General features: G+C 36.3%; 1 protein-coding gene across 4 annotated transcripts in view; it reads left to right on the top strand.

The window, feature by feature from the left end:
* Window positions 1-8,776: 8,776 nt before the first annotated feature.
* LOC138913375 (phenoloxidase-activating factor 2) overlaps window positions 8,777-19,986 on the top strand; it is a 166,559-nt gene continuing 155,349 nt past the window's right edge. The window contains exons 1-2 of one of the 4 annotated variants that reach the window (XM_070216938.1): window positions 8,777-8,966; window positions 18,094-18,836. In XM_070216938.1, the coding sequence (XP_070073039.1) occupies window positions 8,963-8,966; window positions 18,094-18,836 (747 nt within the window). In that variant the 5' untranslated portion in view covers window positions 8,777-8,962. The remainder of the gene's footprint in view (window positions 8,967-18,093; window positions 18,837-19,986) is intronic. The other 3 variants (XM_070216941.1, XM_070216942.1, XM_070216937.1) reach the window with 3 other exon arrangements.

Consider the following 19,986-nt stretch of genomic DNA (forward strand, 5'->3'; position numbering starts at 1 on the left):
TTGGCGGTAATCAATTACGAAACGCCATCTTTTTGTATTGCAATTTGGTAATGATTTTTTCGGGACTATTAATAATGGACTGTTGTATTCTGAAACTGATGGTTCTACTATTTTATCTTTAATTAGTTTTTCCACTTGTTTTTCTACTTCTTCTTTTTGACTGTGGGGGATTCTGTAATTCTTTATATATACTGGTTCATAATCTTTCATTCTTATTTTTTGTTTATAGAAATTGTTGGTTGATATTGGTTCGGTTTCTATCCCGAATATATCTGTGTATTTGGTGCATAATTCTTTAAGTATTTCTTTAAATTGAGGCGGGAAATTTTTGTTAAGTTTTTCTAAAATTTCTTCGTTATTTGTATTTTTATTATCTTTAATTATATCGTAGTTATCCAATGGTTCGACTTTAAGTGTATTTAATTGAAGAATTGCTGTTTTATTTGTTGTATTTAGAATTCGGACAAAGGTGTTTTTAGAATCTGCAATGGAATTTCCAATGAATATTCCATTTTGGATCTCTTGGTTTGGTATAAGTATATACCTGGTTCCTGAATTTATAGTTATTTTTCGGATGACTTGAGATCTTGCTGGTAAAATGGCCGAATTATTTTCTAGTGTATAATTTATTTGTGTTTTCATTTTTAAGTGAAATAAAAAGATTGAAGTTAAGATTGATAGTGTGAACCGTATTTTTTACTGGGTGTTTTATCTTAAGGGTCTTTATTGGTTTTCCGAAGTTGTTTGTACTTGTCGAACGTTGTTGTTGGTATTTTGTCTGTTTGCGTTTGTATTGGTATTGTTATCACCGTTGATGTTGTTATTGGAGTTATATCCATTATTGTTTCCACCACGGTTGTTTCCTCTATAGTTACCACGACCTCTGTAGTTATTGTTGGTCTGGTTATTATAGTTTCGGTTATAACCGTTATTTTGGTTATAACCATTGTTTTGGTAAAATCCATTATTTTGATAATTACCTCTGTTGTTACCCCTACCGCGATAATTATTTCTGAAGTTATTACCACGATAGTTGTTTCCTTTTTGTGTGTATAGGATCGAGTTGGCGTTGCCTGTCATCTCAGTACTACACTGTATGTACTTCGTGACGGCTTCGTTCATTGTTGAAAAGTTGCCAGCTTCTAGGATAGTCTTAAGTCGGCCATGCTCACAATTTTTGATCATTGTGGTTATAGCTTCCTTTGTGCTGAACTTGTCGGCATGTTCAGCCGGTAGTCCTTAGTCAATGTATGAAGCTTCAAGGAGCTTTCGTAGGTTATCTATATCATTTGTAAATTTTTCAGCAGTTTTGCCTTTTTGGCTTGTTTTAGCCATTTTTGCTTTGACAACGTCAGATATTTCTCCGACAATAGTGTCTTGCAGTTTTTGGATTATTGCGTTTATCGTTAGTTCATTTTGAACCTCATATAGTGTAGATCCTACAATTTTTGATTTGACGACTTCTACAGCCAAATCTTCAAACGTTCCCTTTGTCAGGTCAACCAGCTTCAAAGCTGTTACAAATCTATGCAAGTGTAGTTTTTGTCCGTTAAATTCCGGAATGGCACTTGATATTTCATTAATATATGCCCGTTGGGCTGCTGAATCTGCCATTATGTTTTCTTTTGTTTCTACGATATTTGTATCTGAATCTATATTTTCCTCTTCTTCTGTTTCTGACTCTACTGCTTTAATAAATGCAGGGATTGAGAGATCGTGTAGATCTTTTTCATCTATTTCAATATCTTTGCTTATATCTGAATCTTCTTCTTCTGCTAGGGCTTTTTTGTTGGTCTAATGTTAAAGGCGTATTTAAAATTGTCGGGATATATATTTTTAAATCATACTTATCCTTGACAGCTATTAGGTTTGCCCGCAACCTTATCAATATTTTAGATAATTTTGATAAGTTTGTTTTGTTAATTATTTCCCTATTTTCATGCACTAGGGTTCTTGCCTGATTGTAAGAGTCTACAAGAATTTTTGCATGTTTATCTACTGTTTCTTTTTGTGTTTGCCTTTTTTGGCTTACACATTTGTAGGACTTTTCAAATGTTTCTTTTAATTCTCGAATATGGAGTATTAACTGCTCCCATTCCATATTAAATTTTTAGTCATTTCTGTTTTTTAATTTTTACTTGTGCATAATTTTTAGCACGTTAATATGTCCTAAGACTGGGTGTATGTCGATTTCGGAGAATACTTTACAGTTTCTCACGGTAGACAGTACTACGGCCTTTTGCGTTCTGCTGCAATGAATAATTGGATAGAATTCAAGATCGTACGTATTCATGTATTCATACTCAAAATCTGCAATTAATAGAGGCTCTGCTCTGTTCCTAATTAAGGCTTAGTACTCAACCCAACAAAAAGTCGTCCAAAGCAAAAAACTTCATATGAAAAACAACGTCAAAAAATTTTGTTTCATATGAAGTTTTTGTTTTGGACGACTTTTTGTTGGGTTGAGTACTAGCCCTAAGGCTAATACCCTATTCTCAAAATTTGGCTCGTTAGCCAATATAACTCTAAGGCACTCTGTTGTATTCATTTTAATAATTTTTCTTTTTTTTCTTTTTTTTTGTTTTAATGATTTTTATTTCTTTTTAAACGGTTATTTTAATTCTCGTACATATACAATACAATTATTGTTTCGAATTTAATTTTTTGTTTTAATTTAATTTCTTTTTTTTGTATTTTATTATTAATATTGTTTGGCGCTTGTTAAATTAGATTTTATCCAGATCATTAGCCTGGCTTCTGTTAATGGCTCTCTTTGATACACATTTGTTGTGGAACTTATAGGCCTTATATAAAATATATGCGCTCATAAAGAAAACAATTATTGATAGTAAAATATTCGTTAATTTGAAATCAATATTTTGTGATTCAATTTTATTTATTACATTAGCAGTGGAATCCACTGACTTAACTTCTACTAATCCCATATTGGGTATTTTTTCTGTCTCGTCTGTAAGATCTGTTTTGGATATTGAATTGCTTTTAAATGAGACTTTCATATATATTAAATTTTTGAACATGTATATTCACAATTAGGGCTTTCGAAAGGACCTTTACAATCAGGAGGGCACTTAGGCTTCCTCGCTTCATTCATGTCCTGCTTATTTTTATAAGCTATATGTGTCCCTATATGTGTTTTCTAATTCTTTTTTAATTTGTATGTTCTCTTCCCATGGTACTGGGGTTGAGTTTGAATCATACAGTTGCCTATTTAATTCTTTAATCTTGAGGTTTAGGAAATTTTTCTGTCCTCCTCTTTTTTTTTTATTTGTTTTTCTTGATTTAGGCATTTATGTATATATATATTTTTTTGTATTATGGATGTATATATATGTGTTACAGATGTCCCTACCTAGGTAAAAAAAATGAAGACCCGCAGCTAGAAACTGCCTGGTCTGTACAATATTATTAATATTATTGGTTGCATCGCAGATGCTTAAATTTATATAAAAAAAAGTAATGTTGGGCGCTCTTGGAAGCGCTGTCGGTTCACTTTTCCGTGGTCCGGCTTGGCGCGCCGAACGGGACCGGTGCTGGCTGCACAGGCTATTTCATCTATCGTTATCCCTTTGCTCAATAGGAGCAAGTGTCGCCCACGAAGGTGAAGAAGGCGGATTGCCTTCCGCACTTGTATATTTCCAGCGTTGGTGTAGAAGGATTTGCCATTCCTTCCACACTTGTTAACTTTTCGTTGTCCGGGGCCTCTGGGCTCAGGCGGTACCGGTGCAGGTCCTCGCACAGGCCAAATTTTTTTTTTTGTGTTGATTAATAATTTTTTATTGTTTCATTAAGATTTTTTTTTTGTGTTCCCTTTCGGCCCTTAGGACTCAGGCGGCGCCGGTGCAGGTCCTCGCACATTATTTTTCAGAGAATATATCATTATTCATCAGTTTTTTTTTTTTAATTATTCATTGACATTTATTGATTGAATTTGATAATGTTTTTCTGCAGCATTTTGTTTGAATTTACATTGAATATGTGTTAAGGGGTTTCTTCGTGTTCATTCTTATTTTCCCTATCGCTTTCGTATCGATTTGTTTTGATTTGATATTAGCTGTTGCACAGACACACAATAATGTACTTAGGGTTTGTGTTTAATTTTCACTGTGTGATCTTTGCTGGTTGTCGTGTCCGTGAATTTTGAATTTAATGGTTTTTTGTTTTGTTATACCATTGTTTTTTGTTTTATTTAATATATTATTTTTTTTTTGGATATTTTTTTTTTGCTTGTTTTGTTTGGATTCGTAGAATGTATCTTCATGTTTAATGTTTGGTTTTTTTTTTCACTTGTTTAATATTTTATTTAATTTTATTTTATTTATTTTTAGTGTATTTTTTATAGTTGGATATATTCACTCACGATCACATTGTCATTTTATTTTATTTTATTTATTTTTATTTTATTTTTTATAGTTGGATATATTCACTTACGATCACATTGTCACGGTCGCCATGTTTAATAACAAAACACAATATTTAATATTTCTTTAATTTTTGTTTAGGGAGCGACTCAGTGGTACGCTCCCCAAGCTTTATTATTAATATCTGCATTCTTAATTCTATTACATGTTTGCATAAAGCTAAGATCGGCCGGCTATGTCGGCAGAGACGCCGGCAGAGCTGCGGTCGACGCTTATGTATAATTGTGCTTATATATGAGAGAGAGAGAGATACTATGTTCACTTGGCCGTCGGAGCGGTCGCACATATTAAATATGCTGACACTGCAGTTCCCACGCATTCGAGGGCGGTCATATAACCGGGCACTCGGGAACTGCTAGGATTATAAATGTATTTGTGTTTTGTTATTGTGGCCAAATGCAAAATGCCAAATAAGGTGTCTGTACTTAAATCGATGCGTAACACTGAGTACAGTGTGCATTCGATATGTGAACATACTACACTCGCTGTGCCAAGAAAGGTCAGGGAAGTAAAATGGATCGGTTGGGGACTACAAGGCTCCACAAGCCCCAAAACTGCATTTTCCATGCACCATTTCCGGTGCAACTGGGACAAAATTGAAAAGAGCGTTAAAGAGAGTTTTTGTGTTGAATCTGTTACACCAAAGACGTTTCGTTCTGTGGATGGCGAGAAGGCCCTGGAAATATTGGACAAAACTTGTTCAAAAAGTGAAGGCCATTACCAAGTAGGACTTCTTTAGCGCAACAATAATCCAATTCTTCCGGAGAAATATTTATAACCCACAATCCGAATAAGCCTCAAAAAGTCCGACTCGTTTGGGATGCGGCTGCGAAATCTCATGGAAGTTCACTCAACGATTTTATGTATACCGGGCCCGATTTACTATATCCACTCACCGAAGTATTAATGGCGTTTCGAGTTGGTAAAATAGCTGTTTGTGGCGACATTGCTGAAGTGTTTCATCAAATTCGAATCCTGGAAGCAGATGCGCACGCTCAACGTTTCTTGTGGAGCAACAAGGAAACGCAGGCAATCAGTCATGAGATCTATGACATTGTCCTGTGCGCCATGCATTGCTCATTATGTTCGCGACAAGAACGCGGAAGAATACAAGTTGCAAAGCCCGCGTGCATTCGAAGCCATTATCAAGGCACACTACGTCGACGACTACATAGATAGCCTAGCCAATGAAACTGAAGCAATCGAGGTTACCCAAAAGGTCCGAGACATACACGAAGCTGGAGGTTTCCATATTAGGAACTGGGCTTCTAATTCACCCAAAGTCTTGAAACATTTACAGGGTGATTCGTTCGTTCTACAATCGCCAAAGGAACTCGGAGATTCAGAAAAAGTAATCGGTATGTTTTGCGAACCAACAACTGACATATTTAAATATGTTTTTATATTTGCACGAATGAAAAGAAACATCCTTTCCGAAGAAGCCTTGCCAACCAAACGCGAGGTACTGCAAGTGTTGATGTCCATATTCGATCCCTTAGGATTCTTATCCTGCTATACTATTGGCCTTAAAATGCTTCTTTAGGAAATTTGGCGCACAGGCATTGGTTGGGATGACGTCTTGGCAGGACCTCAGATGGGATTTTGGACGAAATGGAAAGACCTGCTACCCCAAGCTACAACTATTCAAGTACCGCGTCATTACTCACCTTTACTTCATATGGCGGATTTTATAGAACTGGCCCCCCTGAAACCACTTTCCATACCACACATGGAGCTACTTCCTGCTGTAATCGGTGCACGCTTATCCTACTTATTGCACTGACTCAAGGACAGTACTTTCCTGGCTGACGATGGACCCACGTCATTTTCACGCTTTTGTAATGCACCGCGTAGGAGAAATTCTGGAGACCACAAACGCTAGTCAGTGGCATTGGGTACCAACGAAGTTTAACGTAGCAGACATGGCGATAAAGTTTATCAACAAACCAAACTCACAAGAATGGATAAACGGGACTCAAAGGACCAGTGGCCGGAACATCCCACTTTATGCCCATCTTATAAAGTCAACACTGGCGAGATTCGAAAAACGGTCTTGGTAATCAGAAAGGAAAGCATAGGAGCGGTACCATTAAACGTTGAACAATTTTCGACAGGAAGCGCTTGTACCGAGCAACGGCTACCTTTCTGTTATATTTGGCCATTCTTCGAGCTAGGTGCACAGCTGGAAAAATCCAAAAAGTGCTTACGCTCGAACAACTGACGTCGGCCAAAAATCTACTCTACAAGAAAGCCCAACAAGACGCCTTCAAATCGGAACTTGAGACTCTTGAATCAGACGGATTCATAAATATATTCATTTACATAGATACTGATGGAATAATACATACTCAAGGTCCTTCAGACACCATAAATCAAAGCCGAGACCAAATTGTCTTGCCAAAGCGTCACCACATCACTCATATAATAATAAAAGAATTTCACGAAACAAACCATCACATGCTGCACGAGGGAAGTATTAATCTAATCCGAACCGTATATTTTATTCCCCAGTTACGTGTTGTCTACAAATCCGTACGGAAAGCGTGCCAAAGATGCATAATACCAGTTGGCCCCAACACTGCACAAATGTCGACTCGTTTCTCGTTCTTGTAGTTGTTTTTTATTCCCTTCGTAGATGGAGATGCAATAAGACCAGAATTTCCACATTTAAAACAAGTAACTCATGTCCAACCAAAGGTTTGCCAGTATGGTTGTTAGGTTTTGCGTCGGTTCTTTCTTCTACGCTCTTCTTGCGGCATTCAAACGCTGTATGTCCTATCTTGCCGCAATAATGACATTAGATTTGTGCCTTGAGCCTCTTCCTGTCCGGTCCTTTATCGGATTGGAGTTTTTGTGTTTGCAGCCTATGATCGATTTGGGACGTGTGGGCCTATCTTCTCTTGGCTCATTTCTTTCCACATCGTCGGTAGTAACGTCACTAGCCTGCTGTCATATACTGACAAGGACTCGGCCGTCCGTTGAGAATGTTAAGCAATGCGGCAGACGGTAGCTCGATGCCTTCTTAGAGGTGTAAAAACAAATCCTTGAATTCCAGACATGACATTCCAGCGAAGCAAATTTGGAATAGCCATTTCGAAGAGTTTCCAAGCAGCGATTTGCTTATATCCACGCTGCGGCAGGATTTAACATAGGTACAGACGGATACAGGATTTTTTTTTTGGGGGGGTGATATCAGAACCATTTTTTTGGTGCATACTTTTGGAATACCAAAATTTCTTTCATTTTTCACCCGAGTGGGGGGTGATTTATATCCCATATCACCCCCGTGGATCCGCGCATGGTACAGACACCGAAATATTTTGCGAGGCTGCAGTCGATGTTGTTTCAGATCTAAGGGATCTTTTGTTGTTAAGAAGTCAAGGTCAAATATTTTCAAATGGAGTGCAAGTTCTTGGAGATATCAATTTCTTAGTAAAATAACCCAAGTCCACAAAAATGTTTTTCAAGTAAACCAATGTAATTTTAAGTTTTTAAAACTAATAAATAGCTTCAAAACATTACGACTTCGCTGATCGGGTTTTTGGATTTTAAAAATAAAAACAAATTGTATGTAAAACTTAGAATCTAATACAGTTACCAAAAATCCTTAAAATCCTCTTGCATTTCGGGTGAACTCTGAAAACTTTGGTCACCATACAAAGAATTATATTTTTCGACTAGTAAAACTCTTAGCCGATGTGAGAAGTAGGCTTTACAGCTGGCATATGTCTGTCCTGCTCGCACCTCCGTAAATTTGATTAATGAATGAGCCGAACAATGTACTGGAATAACACAGGCCAAAAATGTGACATGGGTCGGTGTCCAGGCCTGCCACCATATTATTTCGATAAATGGTGCTTTTCTAAGCATAAGTTGCCACTACGCCTAAAGTCAATCAGCTCTGGTATTTGCGGTATCTTTGATTTTGATAATCTCTTCGGAATTAAATAGTTACATGTCTCTTTTATACGGTCGTTTTGAAAAATTCAATCTAACTTAATCACACGAGGGGATGGGTGCATTCAAAATTTTAAAGTCACAGCTAAGACACCTTATTTTTGTCCTAAAAATTAAGGACATAGGGTGTCTTTGGATCAAAAATGCATTGTAGAAGAAAATATTTTTATTTAATTTTTAAACGCTGTTCACAAATTAAGAACAATTGTTTGCTTTTTACTTAGTTGGAAAAATTGTTTAAAAGAAATATAAAATGGCTAGATCTGTAACTAATAGCTAAAAAATATGTTGCACAGTTTTTTGGAAATGTCTAGAAATAGCCACTTAATGGCTAAACTGGACGCACTGATGGGACTGGACGCGTGAAAATGGTAAATGTATGAAGACGCGACGCGTCCATAATGGAAACGGGGTCTTATTGATTACGAGACGCGTCAAACTCTGGTCGGAACCAGTTGAAGAACGAACATAAACAGCTGCTAGTGCATAATAGCGGTGTACGCCTTTAAATTTAGTGACTTATTTCTTGTTTTGTAGTCAACGTCTGTTCATAAATACATCTTATAATGGGTATGTAATTAAAACATTTGTGTATATTTCATTTTTCTTCCCAACTGGGTTTCTTTTGTTTACTGACATGTATGTATGTACATAAATATACAAATATACATTGTAGGTAAACATGTACATGGAATGTTTTGGTTTTTACTCTGCAGTTCCGTTCATCGCCTCTTTGATAGTGAATTACTAACAATAAATCATTACCAAGCGCTTGATTTTATATGAGTGATGATGATTTTAACATAAGCATTTACTGCAACTCATCAGTGAATGAAACTAACACAAAATCATCATCAATTTATCACAAAAACAGCTCATTTTCAGCACTTACATATGTATATTTTTATAGAGAGACATTGAGCAAAAAGTGTCGGTTCAAGCAGGCCATCCACAGTCGAATTTGTTTGACGAACATTTTCGCGAGCACAGGCAGGATAGAATCGTTTCTATCTTTGTCGAACAAATTTCTATGAAATTTGAACGCGAGCACTATCACCAAAGTCTAACGCACCAACATGTTCGCCGAACAAATTCAACTGTGGAAGTGTGTTAGACTCATATAAAGCCCTATAGAGAGGCTCATTATAATAATCATAATAATTTGTTCGCGGCAGATCGAGAAAAACAGGATAAAAATTCCGAAGTTGTCTAGACGGAGCGTAAAAACCAACTTTCGAAAGTAGTTTCGGATAGTTCAATACTACCATTCACCAAATCAGAGATAAAGCAAACACACAAAAAAATTTGCTTGGTAAAATTGACCAACAAAGATAGTTACGTAACTATTAAAATAGTTACGTGTAATTTGTTTTTGCTTTGGGTTTGTGTCTTTGCTAATTGTGTGTATTTTGTTGTTGTGAAATGACTATTTACTTAGTAAAATTGACAATTTTGCTGGTTGGGGCCTGTTTGACAATTATTACAGTTGATTTTACCAAGTTTTTTTTTTTGTGTGTAGGTGATCAAGCCTACATTGCTGGTGATAGTGTAGTGTAGTGTAGTGAAGGGATTCCAGGTAAGAGCTGTATATTCTAGTTTAGATCATACAAATGCAAAATAAAGCGCAAAAACAAACATCTTAAAGTACGAGAAGAAAATTATTTAAGAAGAAAATATCAATGTTCAGTTTTTTTGTGAAAACTTTTTTAGCGTGGTTCAACAGTTGTAACAGTAAATTGGTTAACAGCCACTTGTGCAAAACTGGTAACAAATTAATCAGTTGCCTTTTCGATGACAGGCCTATAGCTCTAGCTAGTTAACTTTTTGCCCCGACTAGTATTTTTCTGGTCTAAAACTGGTCGCATTCTTTTTATACCCTAGCAGAGGGTACTATAATTTTGGTCAGAAGTTTGTAACGCAGTGAAGGAGACGTTTCCGACCCCATAAAGTATATATATTCTTGATCAGGATCAATAGGGGAGTCGATATAGCCATGTCCGTTTGTCCGTCTGTATGTCTGTTTCAATACCGTTTGCGAACTCAGTTTAGAAGCTTGCGACTTAAAACTTTCACAGTCGTCCTAAAACATGTGTACGCAGATCAAGTTTGAAAACCGACCCGATCGGACGTCTATATCCTGTAGCTCCCATAGGAACAATCGCATATAGCTTTTACAAAATGAACATATTTCGCTCAGTGTAAGAGCTTTTAACATGAATCTTAGTCTTTTACGCATACCTTGATCAGGGTAAAGGCGCGTGCCGATCGGACGTCTATATCTTATAGCTCCCATAGGAACAATATTTCGCGCAGAATATAAGCTATACCCATGAAACTTTCCAAATCCTATTTTTTTATGCACACCTTGGTCAGGGTAAAAGCGCGTGCCGATCGGACGTCTATATCACATAGCTCCCATTTTTCAATTATAGAATATTTTGTTATACCCTTGTAGAGGGTACTATAATTTCAGTCAGATGTTTGCAACGCAGTGAAGGAGACGTTTCCGACCACATAAAGTATATATATTCTTGATCAGCACCAATAGCCGAGTCTATCTAGCCATGTCCGTCTGTCCGTCTGTCCGTTTCTATGCGAACTAGTCTCTCAGTTTTAAAGCTATCGCGATGAAACTTTCCCGAAAGTCTTCTTTCTATTGCAAATAGTACATATGTCGGAGCGAGCCGGATCGGACCACTATATCTTAAGGCTCCCATAGGAATATTCAAACAAATATAAAAAAATTCATTGTAACTTTGTAGGAAGTAGGCGTTTTGATTCTTGACTACTTAAAAACAAAATTTAAATAAATAGAAACGCTGAGTCTGGAATCCCTGGAACTGCACCGAGTGAGCATTCTTTTATCTGCAAGGGTATATAAGCTTCGGCTGGCCGAAGGTAGCTCCCTTTCTTGTTGTTTATTAATTTATGTTGCTATTCTAGTCAAGTTTTCATTCGTGAAATCTGCAAGGGTATTTCGGCTTGCCGATGTTAGCTTTCGTCCCCTTTTTTCCTCATTTTATTTGTACAGTGAGTAACATTAATATTTGGTTTTTTTTTTTGCAACTTCAAACATGAATAAAAGGTATGAAACTAATAAAATCAAAAAATTTAATGATGCAGGATTAAAGCTTGTTTTATTACCTTTTCATAAATATATATACACTACTGGTCAAAAGAATAAATACACACGTTACACCCTCACTTGCTAAGAGATATCTCTATAGTTATTGAGGCCAGACCTCCCAAACCTTTTTATTTGGAAAGGTTATTCTGTTCTGCAATATTTAAATAAACAATGGATACAGTAAAACCTGTCTAATCCATGTTAGCCCTACATTTGTGCGATAGGTCGGTTTTGGTGTGGTCAAAATAATAAGTACACTTGTGTTACTTATAAATTTTAAAATATTAAATCTAGAATGGGGCTACGGTTAGTATTTTATCTTAAGTTAGGATCATGTTTATAAGAAGTCTGGGCCAATTGGACGATCCAAAAAGTTTCCAAGCCTGGATTTGGTTATTTCAAAGTCATCATCCATGCTAAAATCTGATTTGCAGCTTAAAAGGAACACTTAACACTTATGTATGGCTTGTGATTCCCTAAAATTTCCTTTAAAATACTACTCTGAATAAATAAAATCGATTTGGAAAAAAATTAGTACTTACACCGTAAAATATAAGGGAAAAGGGGAAATAAATAAGAAAAAACCAAAGTTACATGCGGTTTTAATTTAAAAAAAAATAGTTAAATTTTAAATTCTTAATTTTTTTATTTTTTTTTTGATAGTAGATAAAACGACTAAAAAAATGAGATATGTTTCATTTTCAGTTCATTAGATGCACGAAACAGACCTAAAAAATCATTTTTTTATAAACTGCCCTTTTGGAACAAAACCTGTTTAATTCCAAAAATATTTGATTTTGGCCGTCACTTTCTGTCAAAATGCAAAAATTTGTTCTTCAAAACCTTAATAAACTTTCCACATTTCACGATTGGAACATTTGAAATGCGATCCCCAGTCCCATAGGGCTGCACCAAAAACACTGTCGGCCTGTATTATAGGACAGTATTCAATGTCCGTGCGGGTTAGCTAAAAAAAATAGCTGAAATCGGAATTTAAATGATTTGGATACGGCGAGTATGTAGACTGGAAAAAGTCTGCGAGCATGTTCGGATTCCCTAGTTATTTGACGCTGATATGTTGTTCAAATGAAGAGAAAGTGGAAACATACATATTAAGTTAACCAAAGAGTAAAACAACTTGGGATTACATCGGAATTAATTTTTACAGCGAAACAGGTAGCATTCGGAATTTTCCAGGAAATAATTGGAATAAGCATAACTTTTACAAAATCTGATATGAAAAGGGTTACATAGATGAACTAGTGGATTAATTACCTGTCGTTTGTTGTGAGCAGTATTTATTGCACGTTTTTGGCCAAAGACGCCACTGTGCGTCGACCGTAGCACTATGGGAAATTTTACCACTTTTTTTGGCCAAAAACCATTTTTTGAAAGTCGTCAAACTAAAAATGTGTTTTCTAGAATACTTTAACAGTCCAATCTTCAATGTTACATTTCAAAAATTTCAATAGAGGGCGCCTCTGCTAACTTATAGCTGTCATATCAGCTGTTTTATGTTGCATTCTCACGCCTTAGAAATTCGACGCAATGCTGATACTATTTAATTGTTAATATTAAGAGTTTTAAAGGAATTTAAGTGGAGTTTTTGGAATTAATTCAAAGGATGGTACTGAGCACTAAGTATTTGTGTGATTAAACAATCTAAATTAATCGTGGGCTACTTGTTATCGATTATTTTTGTGACCGGTCTAACACAAAATTTTTAAAGAAAACTAATTTTTAAATAGAGATACAAAACGAGTCCAGCGGAGTCCATCCATCAAACCTTTAAAAATTAAGGAGTAAAGAATTCTCTTTAAAATAAATGTAGTTTGTTTTTTAGATCATAACCTCAAATTTTGCAAATGCCCCTTTGTTTGCACTGTGGAAGGAAAATATCAATAGACTTTAATTTGAAATATCTACTAAAGTAAGGCAAAAACACTTATAATAATAGCTTAATAATAATAGCTTAATTTGAAATATCTACTAAAGTAAGGCAAAAACACTTATAATAATAGCTACAAGGTTGTAAAAATAAAAATAAAGCTATAACTGTAGCAAAAAAATAAAAGAAATGGCATGTAAGCTCTGAGAATTTTCGGTTCCATGAAACTAAAAGAAATATTCGTCCGATTTGAACCAAATTTGTTATGTGGTTTTAATACCGTATAAAACCGGTACTCATCAAGTTTTATGCATTTATCTTTAAAAATAGTTGATCTGATCAGTCCTATGACAGCTATATGATATAGTTGTCTGATCCGATAGATATTCATACAGAATATGCGTTGGGATAAATAAGAACGATTGATAAAGTCTTACTTAGATATCTTTAAAATTGAGGGAGTTATTAATATTCGCCAAAAAGAAGCGAAATTCTCCATAGTGCGGAGGCGAGCCTCTGTGTGTCCCCTAAACCATGGAAGCAGTGCCCACTCTGAATGTATCCGCCTGCAGATAAGCAGGTTTCTTACCCAGAGGTTTATTGCGGTGTGCGTGTTGGTTGCTTCTAGGCAATCCATTATATATATTGAATGCTCCGGATATGTCTATGAATACTCCAAGCGCATATTCTTTAATGTGTAGGGCTCTCTCAACGGTTGCAACTAGCGAGTGTAGTGCCGTTTCCACAGATTTCCTGTTGGTGTGGGCGTGTTGGTTGGATGACATAAGTCTTGAAAGAGGAAGACATAAGTCATGAAAGAGGTAAGGCTTATCGGCCTTTAATCCTTGGGGCTTGCGGGACTGCACTTTCCCGCTTTTGGGAGGAAGACAATGCGAGAGGTCCTCCATTGGATTGGGATATAGCCCGTGCTTAGACATCCCGAGTATATTTTATATAGCAATGGGGTGATCCTTTCCTTGGTCGCCTGTAACATGGCTGAAAATATTCCATCTGGTGCGTGCTGGCGTGTACGACATCTGTGCATCCTGGGAATTGCGATTGCATAAGTGCTGTTAGGGCACTGCCCTCAGTCCACTGTCCGTTGTCGCGTTTAACTGACTCTGTATGGTTGGTTGCTTTATTATTTATTGTTTTTGTTCCTAACGCTATAAGTTGAATAACTTATACATTACTGCGCTAGTCACTACTGAAAAACAATTTTATATTTGAGCAAAATTGGTTCTTAAATCTAATAGCATACATTTTTTATATTAATTATTGAAAATACAGAATGAGAAATAAAAATATATCGAAGTTTGGGATAAGTCGCAATGTTTATATAGGATAATATACCTTATAGCAAACTGGAACTGCTATTTTTTAGGTGTGCGCTTCTAGTTTTTTTATGTAATTGGGAAGTACATTCCACGTTCTAATCGCATTAATAAAAGATAGTCGGAACACCAACCCGACTATATCGTTCTCTCTTGTTTTACTTTTAACTGGAACAAAGCTATCGTATAAGCGGCTAATATTATGTTGAAGAAGGTTAGGTTGACGATCAACTGTTGGATGATTGTAAATATTGGGCCATATACGCTGATCACAGTCCACTGGCGGTGTATAGTCCGATAAAAATTGTTTATGTTTTCAGATTTGTTGGACTTTTTGAGCTCTGCAAAAACGCCACCCACTTGTGTTTTATGCCTACCTCCAGCACCACCAACCATGGCCACTGATTTATTGGGTAGCAAACTTTTCCAGCCTTTTTCCCTTCACAGGCATTTTCTATTGCAGCGTTCCGAATGAGAAAATATTAGAAAGTCTATTTAATGACGAGTGTAATAATTTTTCGTCACAAATGTTGATATTAGAACTTTTGTATGTTGAAGGTTCGATCGTTACTAGTTTTTTACCTCGTTAAGAGGTGTTTTTATTTGATATCAGAAGTTTGCATTGTATACATTTATATAGGGGAGAGGTCTGTAGGTTGAGACGGTCTGTATGTTGAGACACTCAATTTTCTCAAAACTTATCCACTAAAAAAATTGTTTATATTTTTCTTTGTAGTTCTTTTTAGGGACAAAACTGTTGGGGAAAACATTATAAGCCAGGCTCTAGAGATTAGATTAGAGGTGTGAGAGTCGTGTACCATTTTTCACCAAAAAAGTTTTTGTCTACTTTTTTCAAAATTCCATTTAAAGTTAATAACGTCCTTAAATTAACTTGGTAAGAGATTTAAAACATTAGTATATTAACTGTTAACTAATTAAAAAAATAATCAGCTTAATGTGACAGTCAGAACAAAAGTTATTAATTTTTTCCCGAAACATCCCATTTTGTGTAAGTTGAGACAATTTGAGCGTTTAAGTTGAGACACCCGTTTTTCATACAAAAAGGCCTTAGGCCAACAGAGGTCGCTTTCTGCCTAGTACATTTCTTTGATATTAGGGGAAAAAGGAATGTTCAAAGAGCCTTTTGATTTTAATTGTTATTTGGTCTAAGTTCTTAAAAAATGGATTGGAAATAATCTAGGACGAACTAAAATTGATTAAATTAACATAAATAAATAGTTCCTTATAGTTTGGAGTACTTTTTGTGTGAGTATTATTGACTTTTAAAAGTGTCTCAACTTACAGACCTCTTTTTCAAAATGTCTTTTTTTGGCACTTTTCAAAAAAAACAAGAGAGAACGGTATAGTCGGGTGCCCCGACTATCAGATACCCGTTACTCAGCTAAAGGGAGAGCGAAGGAGATGGAGATAATTGGCTTAACTCGTGGGTTAAACTTTGATCCGCCGTAACTTTTTAACGAATGGTCCGATTTAAAAACTTTCTTCTACATTTCGATAGGTATTTATAAACACAATCAAACTGCATTTTTACTTTTCCGAAATATTGAAATTTTTAAAATCGTATATTAGCGATTGTGGGCGTTAGAGGGGGCGTGGCACCCTTTTGAAACAAACTTGCGCTGCGTAGGAACTCCTAGAATCTGCATGCAAAATGTCAATCTTCTAGCTTTTATAGTTTCCGAGATCTCAGCGTTCATACAGACAGACAGACGGACAGACGGACAGACGGACATGGCTAGATCGACTCGGCTAGTGATCCTGATCAAGAATATATATAGTTTATAGGGTCGGAAACGCTTCCTTCTACCTGTTACATACTTTTGCACGAATCTAATATACCCTTTTACTCTACGAGTAACGGGTATAAAAATATTTCAGTTTTCCCTAAGGAAAAAAAATATTTCTTTTTTTTTTATTAAGCCAATAGACTAACCTTTCGATCAGTACCAAATGCGTAAAATTTCATAAGTGAATGTCGAAATGGCAGATTAAAAACAAAAGGTATACCAACCTACAGACCTCTCCCCTACATTTAAATTTAAATTGGTCAATCATAATTTGTAAGCCATTGTATCTAAACAAATTAAGTTAAAAAGGCGTTTAAGTATTTCAAAATACCTTTTAAGCGAGGTATAGCACATGCCTGTAGCTTCAGTAGTGTACAACTTACGAACTAACGAAATTTAGCTTTTTTTCCCGCTAAAGCAGAGGGTTTTTCAAAAGACGTAAAACAAAAGTTTACTATTTGGAACTCCTTAAAACAATTGAAATGATTCCATGACCCTAAAATACAGTTTGGATACGCACATACTAAATTTAATGCTTAGGCAGCGTTAGTTGTGTTGGGCTGGCAAAAGTGGCGATTTTCGTTTCTGAATAACTTTCAAACGAGACTTTTTAGAGTAATGTGTTATATACCAAAATTTAAGGAATCTGAAGGGCTATACAGTTTTAACAAAAAAAAATCGTTAGAGCCGTTTTTAAAAAAATAAAAAAAGCTAAAAAAAAAAGTTTAAAAACATTTTCTTTTGTTCATATCTTTTTAACTATTACATTTATATTCAGAATTTTAGCCATTTATAGCTGTTTTCCCGCTAAACTAGCGGGTTTTTTTTAAAAGTGGTAGAACAAAAGTTTTTATATCGATGTGATGAACGTCATATCAAATTTTCAGAACTTAAAAAACATGTTTTGGACAAACTGACAAGCGGACGAACTGACAAACAGAATTAAAATTTCATTTTGACTAGGCCCCCGCAAATTTGTTTTCGGTAAAACTTTTGAACGGAGCGTCCGATTTTTTCATATGACCCCTCATATTAAGCGCATTTTCAGTAGGAATACAACTAACGTAGTCCGATTATCCCCACCGGCCCAAACAGATCCAAATTTCTAAATTTTCACTTTTACACTTTCACCGCTCTCTCTTTCAAACCAATTGATTTTCTTGAGGTCTTGGTATGCAATCCTTTAAGTTCTAGCAATGCCTTTAATTTGGTGTATTACTCATTACGATCGGACTATCACAGCAGATTTTCAATTTTGCAGCTATATAGTAGTCGCCTTCGCACACTCTTTTTGTGCGCTTCGTTACTACATGGACTAACGTCCATAGTGATGTAATCGCTGCTAGGTGACTCTCTGGACTCTCGTATAGAATCGCTTCGCTGCTTGCATATATCCATCTTTCTCACACTCCCTTTACTTAAGTAACGGATATCTGATATTCTAGACACTAGACTGTAGTTTTCTATCTTGTCTTTACTTGAAACATGGAGATATATTTGATATAACAATTAATTGTTTTGCTTACATTTTTATTTAAAGGTAGAAACGAGGGTTCTTCAGTTCAACAATTAGAAAAACATTTGGAATTGTTAAAGGATGAATATTCAAAACAGCAGCGCTGCTATGCAGAACTACAGCGCAAGTATAACGAAATTGTTGCTACATCAGGGAGTGAAGAATCATCAGGAGGACTCAGCAATTTGGTCTCACGACTGTCGTTGACTGTGGCATCATTATTTGGCAGTCAAACCTATGCTGATATTTATATCCGAACGCAAGCGAAAGTATTTCCGGCACATAAGATCGTCCTACATACCCGCTCAGAAAAATGGGGAGGAGATGTCTTGGGCAGCATACAAGAGCTGGACTGGAGGGATTTAAATGAGGAAGTTGTTGTGGCTCTTTTGCGATGGATTTACACTGATCTAGTTGATTTGCAGCATGACGGACTAGCCTTGGATCTTCTTCGAGCCGCACATCGATTTGGCTTACCCTCTCTTTTAGGACTCTGTGAGCGGGCATTAGTTGCTTCGGTGGGAGTTAGATCATGTATACGTTTTTATTGTGTTGCTAAAGAAGTAGGTGCCTCAACATTGTTAGAATATTGCTCCGGAATAATATCAACCCACTGGGACGACCTTTCAACGCAAGACTTTGAGCACATGTCAGGACCTTTATTGTTTGAAATGCTTAGAAGCAAAACAAAATATCCACTGCATACTGCTGTAAGACTTCTAAGAGAAGACGTCGTTTGCCTGTGCATTCAGGAAAATAATGACACGGTAAGTCCACAAGATTTAATAAGCCAGCGCAAAACTTTGGCTCATAAACTCTAATTTTAAAGACCTTAACATTTAAATGTTTATCTATATTTTTAAAAGAAAAATATAAAATTATACAACGAGAAAGGAAGTTAGCTTCGTCAAGTCGAAGTTTATATACATTTGTAGTTAAAATAAGTACTTAGCGTTTAAGGCTCTAACTGTTTCACTTCACCTTCTCTGAAAACGTTCAGATCTCTCTGTCTCGAGACTGAGATTCTAGCACTCCCCCGATTCTTCCAGGATATCAGATCTATTATTGGCTTGTTAACTGTTGTGTATGCGTAAATGGGCAGCTACTGCCCATCATCAAAACTTCTATTAAGTCTTGCACTGCTGTAATCAACTCGCTATTTTGTGAATTAACAGTGAAATATATGCTTGCGCTTACATAAAATTGGCGACGAGGATAGGATATCACAAAAGGATTTGAAATAACTGTGCAAGCCTGATTCCAAGTCATATCAAAAATGAGAACATGGAAGAACGGCACCGAACAGAATAAAAACCTGCCGATATTTTTAGCTTGGCCGCCCGAGTTCTGTTGTTCTTTACTTCGTGCAGATAGAGAAAGCTGCATTCCTCGCACTGGCTGGGACCCTATTGTACGAACTTCCTTGCGTCACTGGCATCTCCAAGGCAGGTCAGCGAGCTAAAATTTTCAGAAATATTCCGGTCATTTGTTCCCTCGCCTTCCATAAGCGGGACCAGCAATCAAACGAGGCGGAGTTTAGCCGTGGACTGCAATTTCGGAACTGCCCTAGATCGCATACTTTGCTTGTGGAGTGCGTTTTGGCAGAAGCCATCAGTGCTTATCCGCTACTCAGATCTTCCAAGTGCAGAGTCCATTCACGTCGTTCGAACAGGAAAACCGTCGTACACAAAATTTTCACAAGAAATGTCCTCTCCGCAACGCCACAGATTTGGTCGCACCGGCCTTATAAAGAACGTGTCTCGCAGCGTTCCACGGACTCAATTACGGTCATCCAGTTACGGGTCTCCAATCAAACCGGATCAAACAAAAACACGATCGCACCTTCAACATACAAAAGTTCTGAGATCAAATTCTGCGACGAAAATTCAAAAATCACCGAAATTGTAATTACGTTAT

Source organism: Drosophila takahashii, chromosome 3R, assembly GCF_030179915.1.
Source record: "Drosophila takahashii strain IR98-3 E-12201 chromosome 3R, DtakHiC1v2, whole genome shotgun sequence".
In the NCBI taxonomy this organism is placed as follows: Eukaryota; Metazoa; Arthropoda; class Insecta; order Diptera; family Drosophilidae; genus Drosophila; species Drosophila takahashii.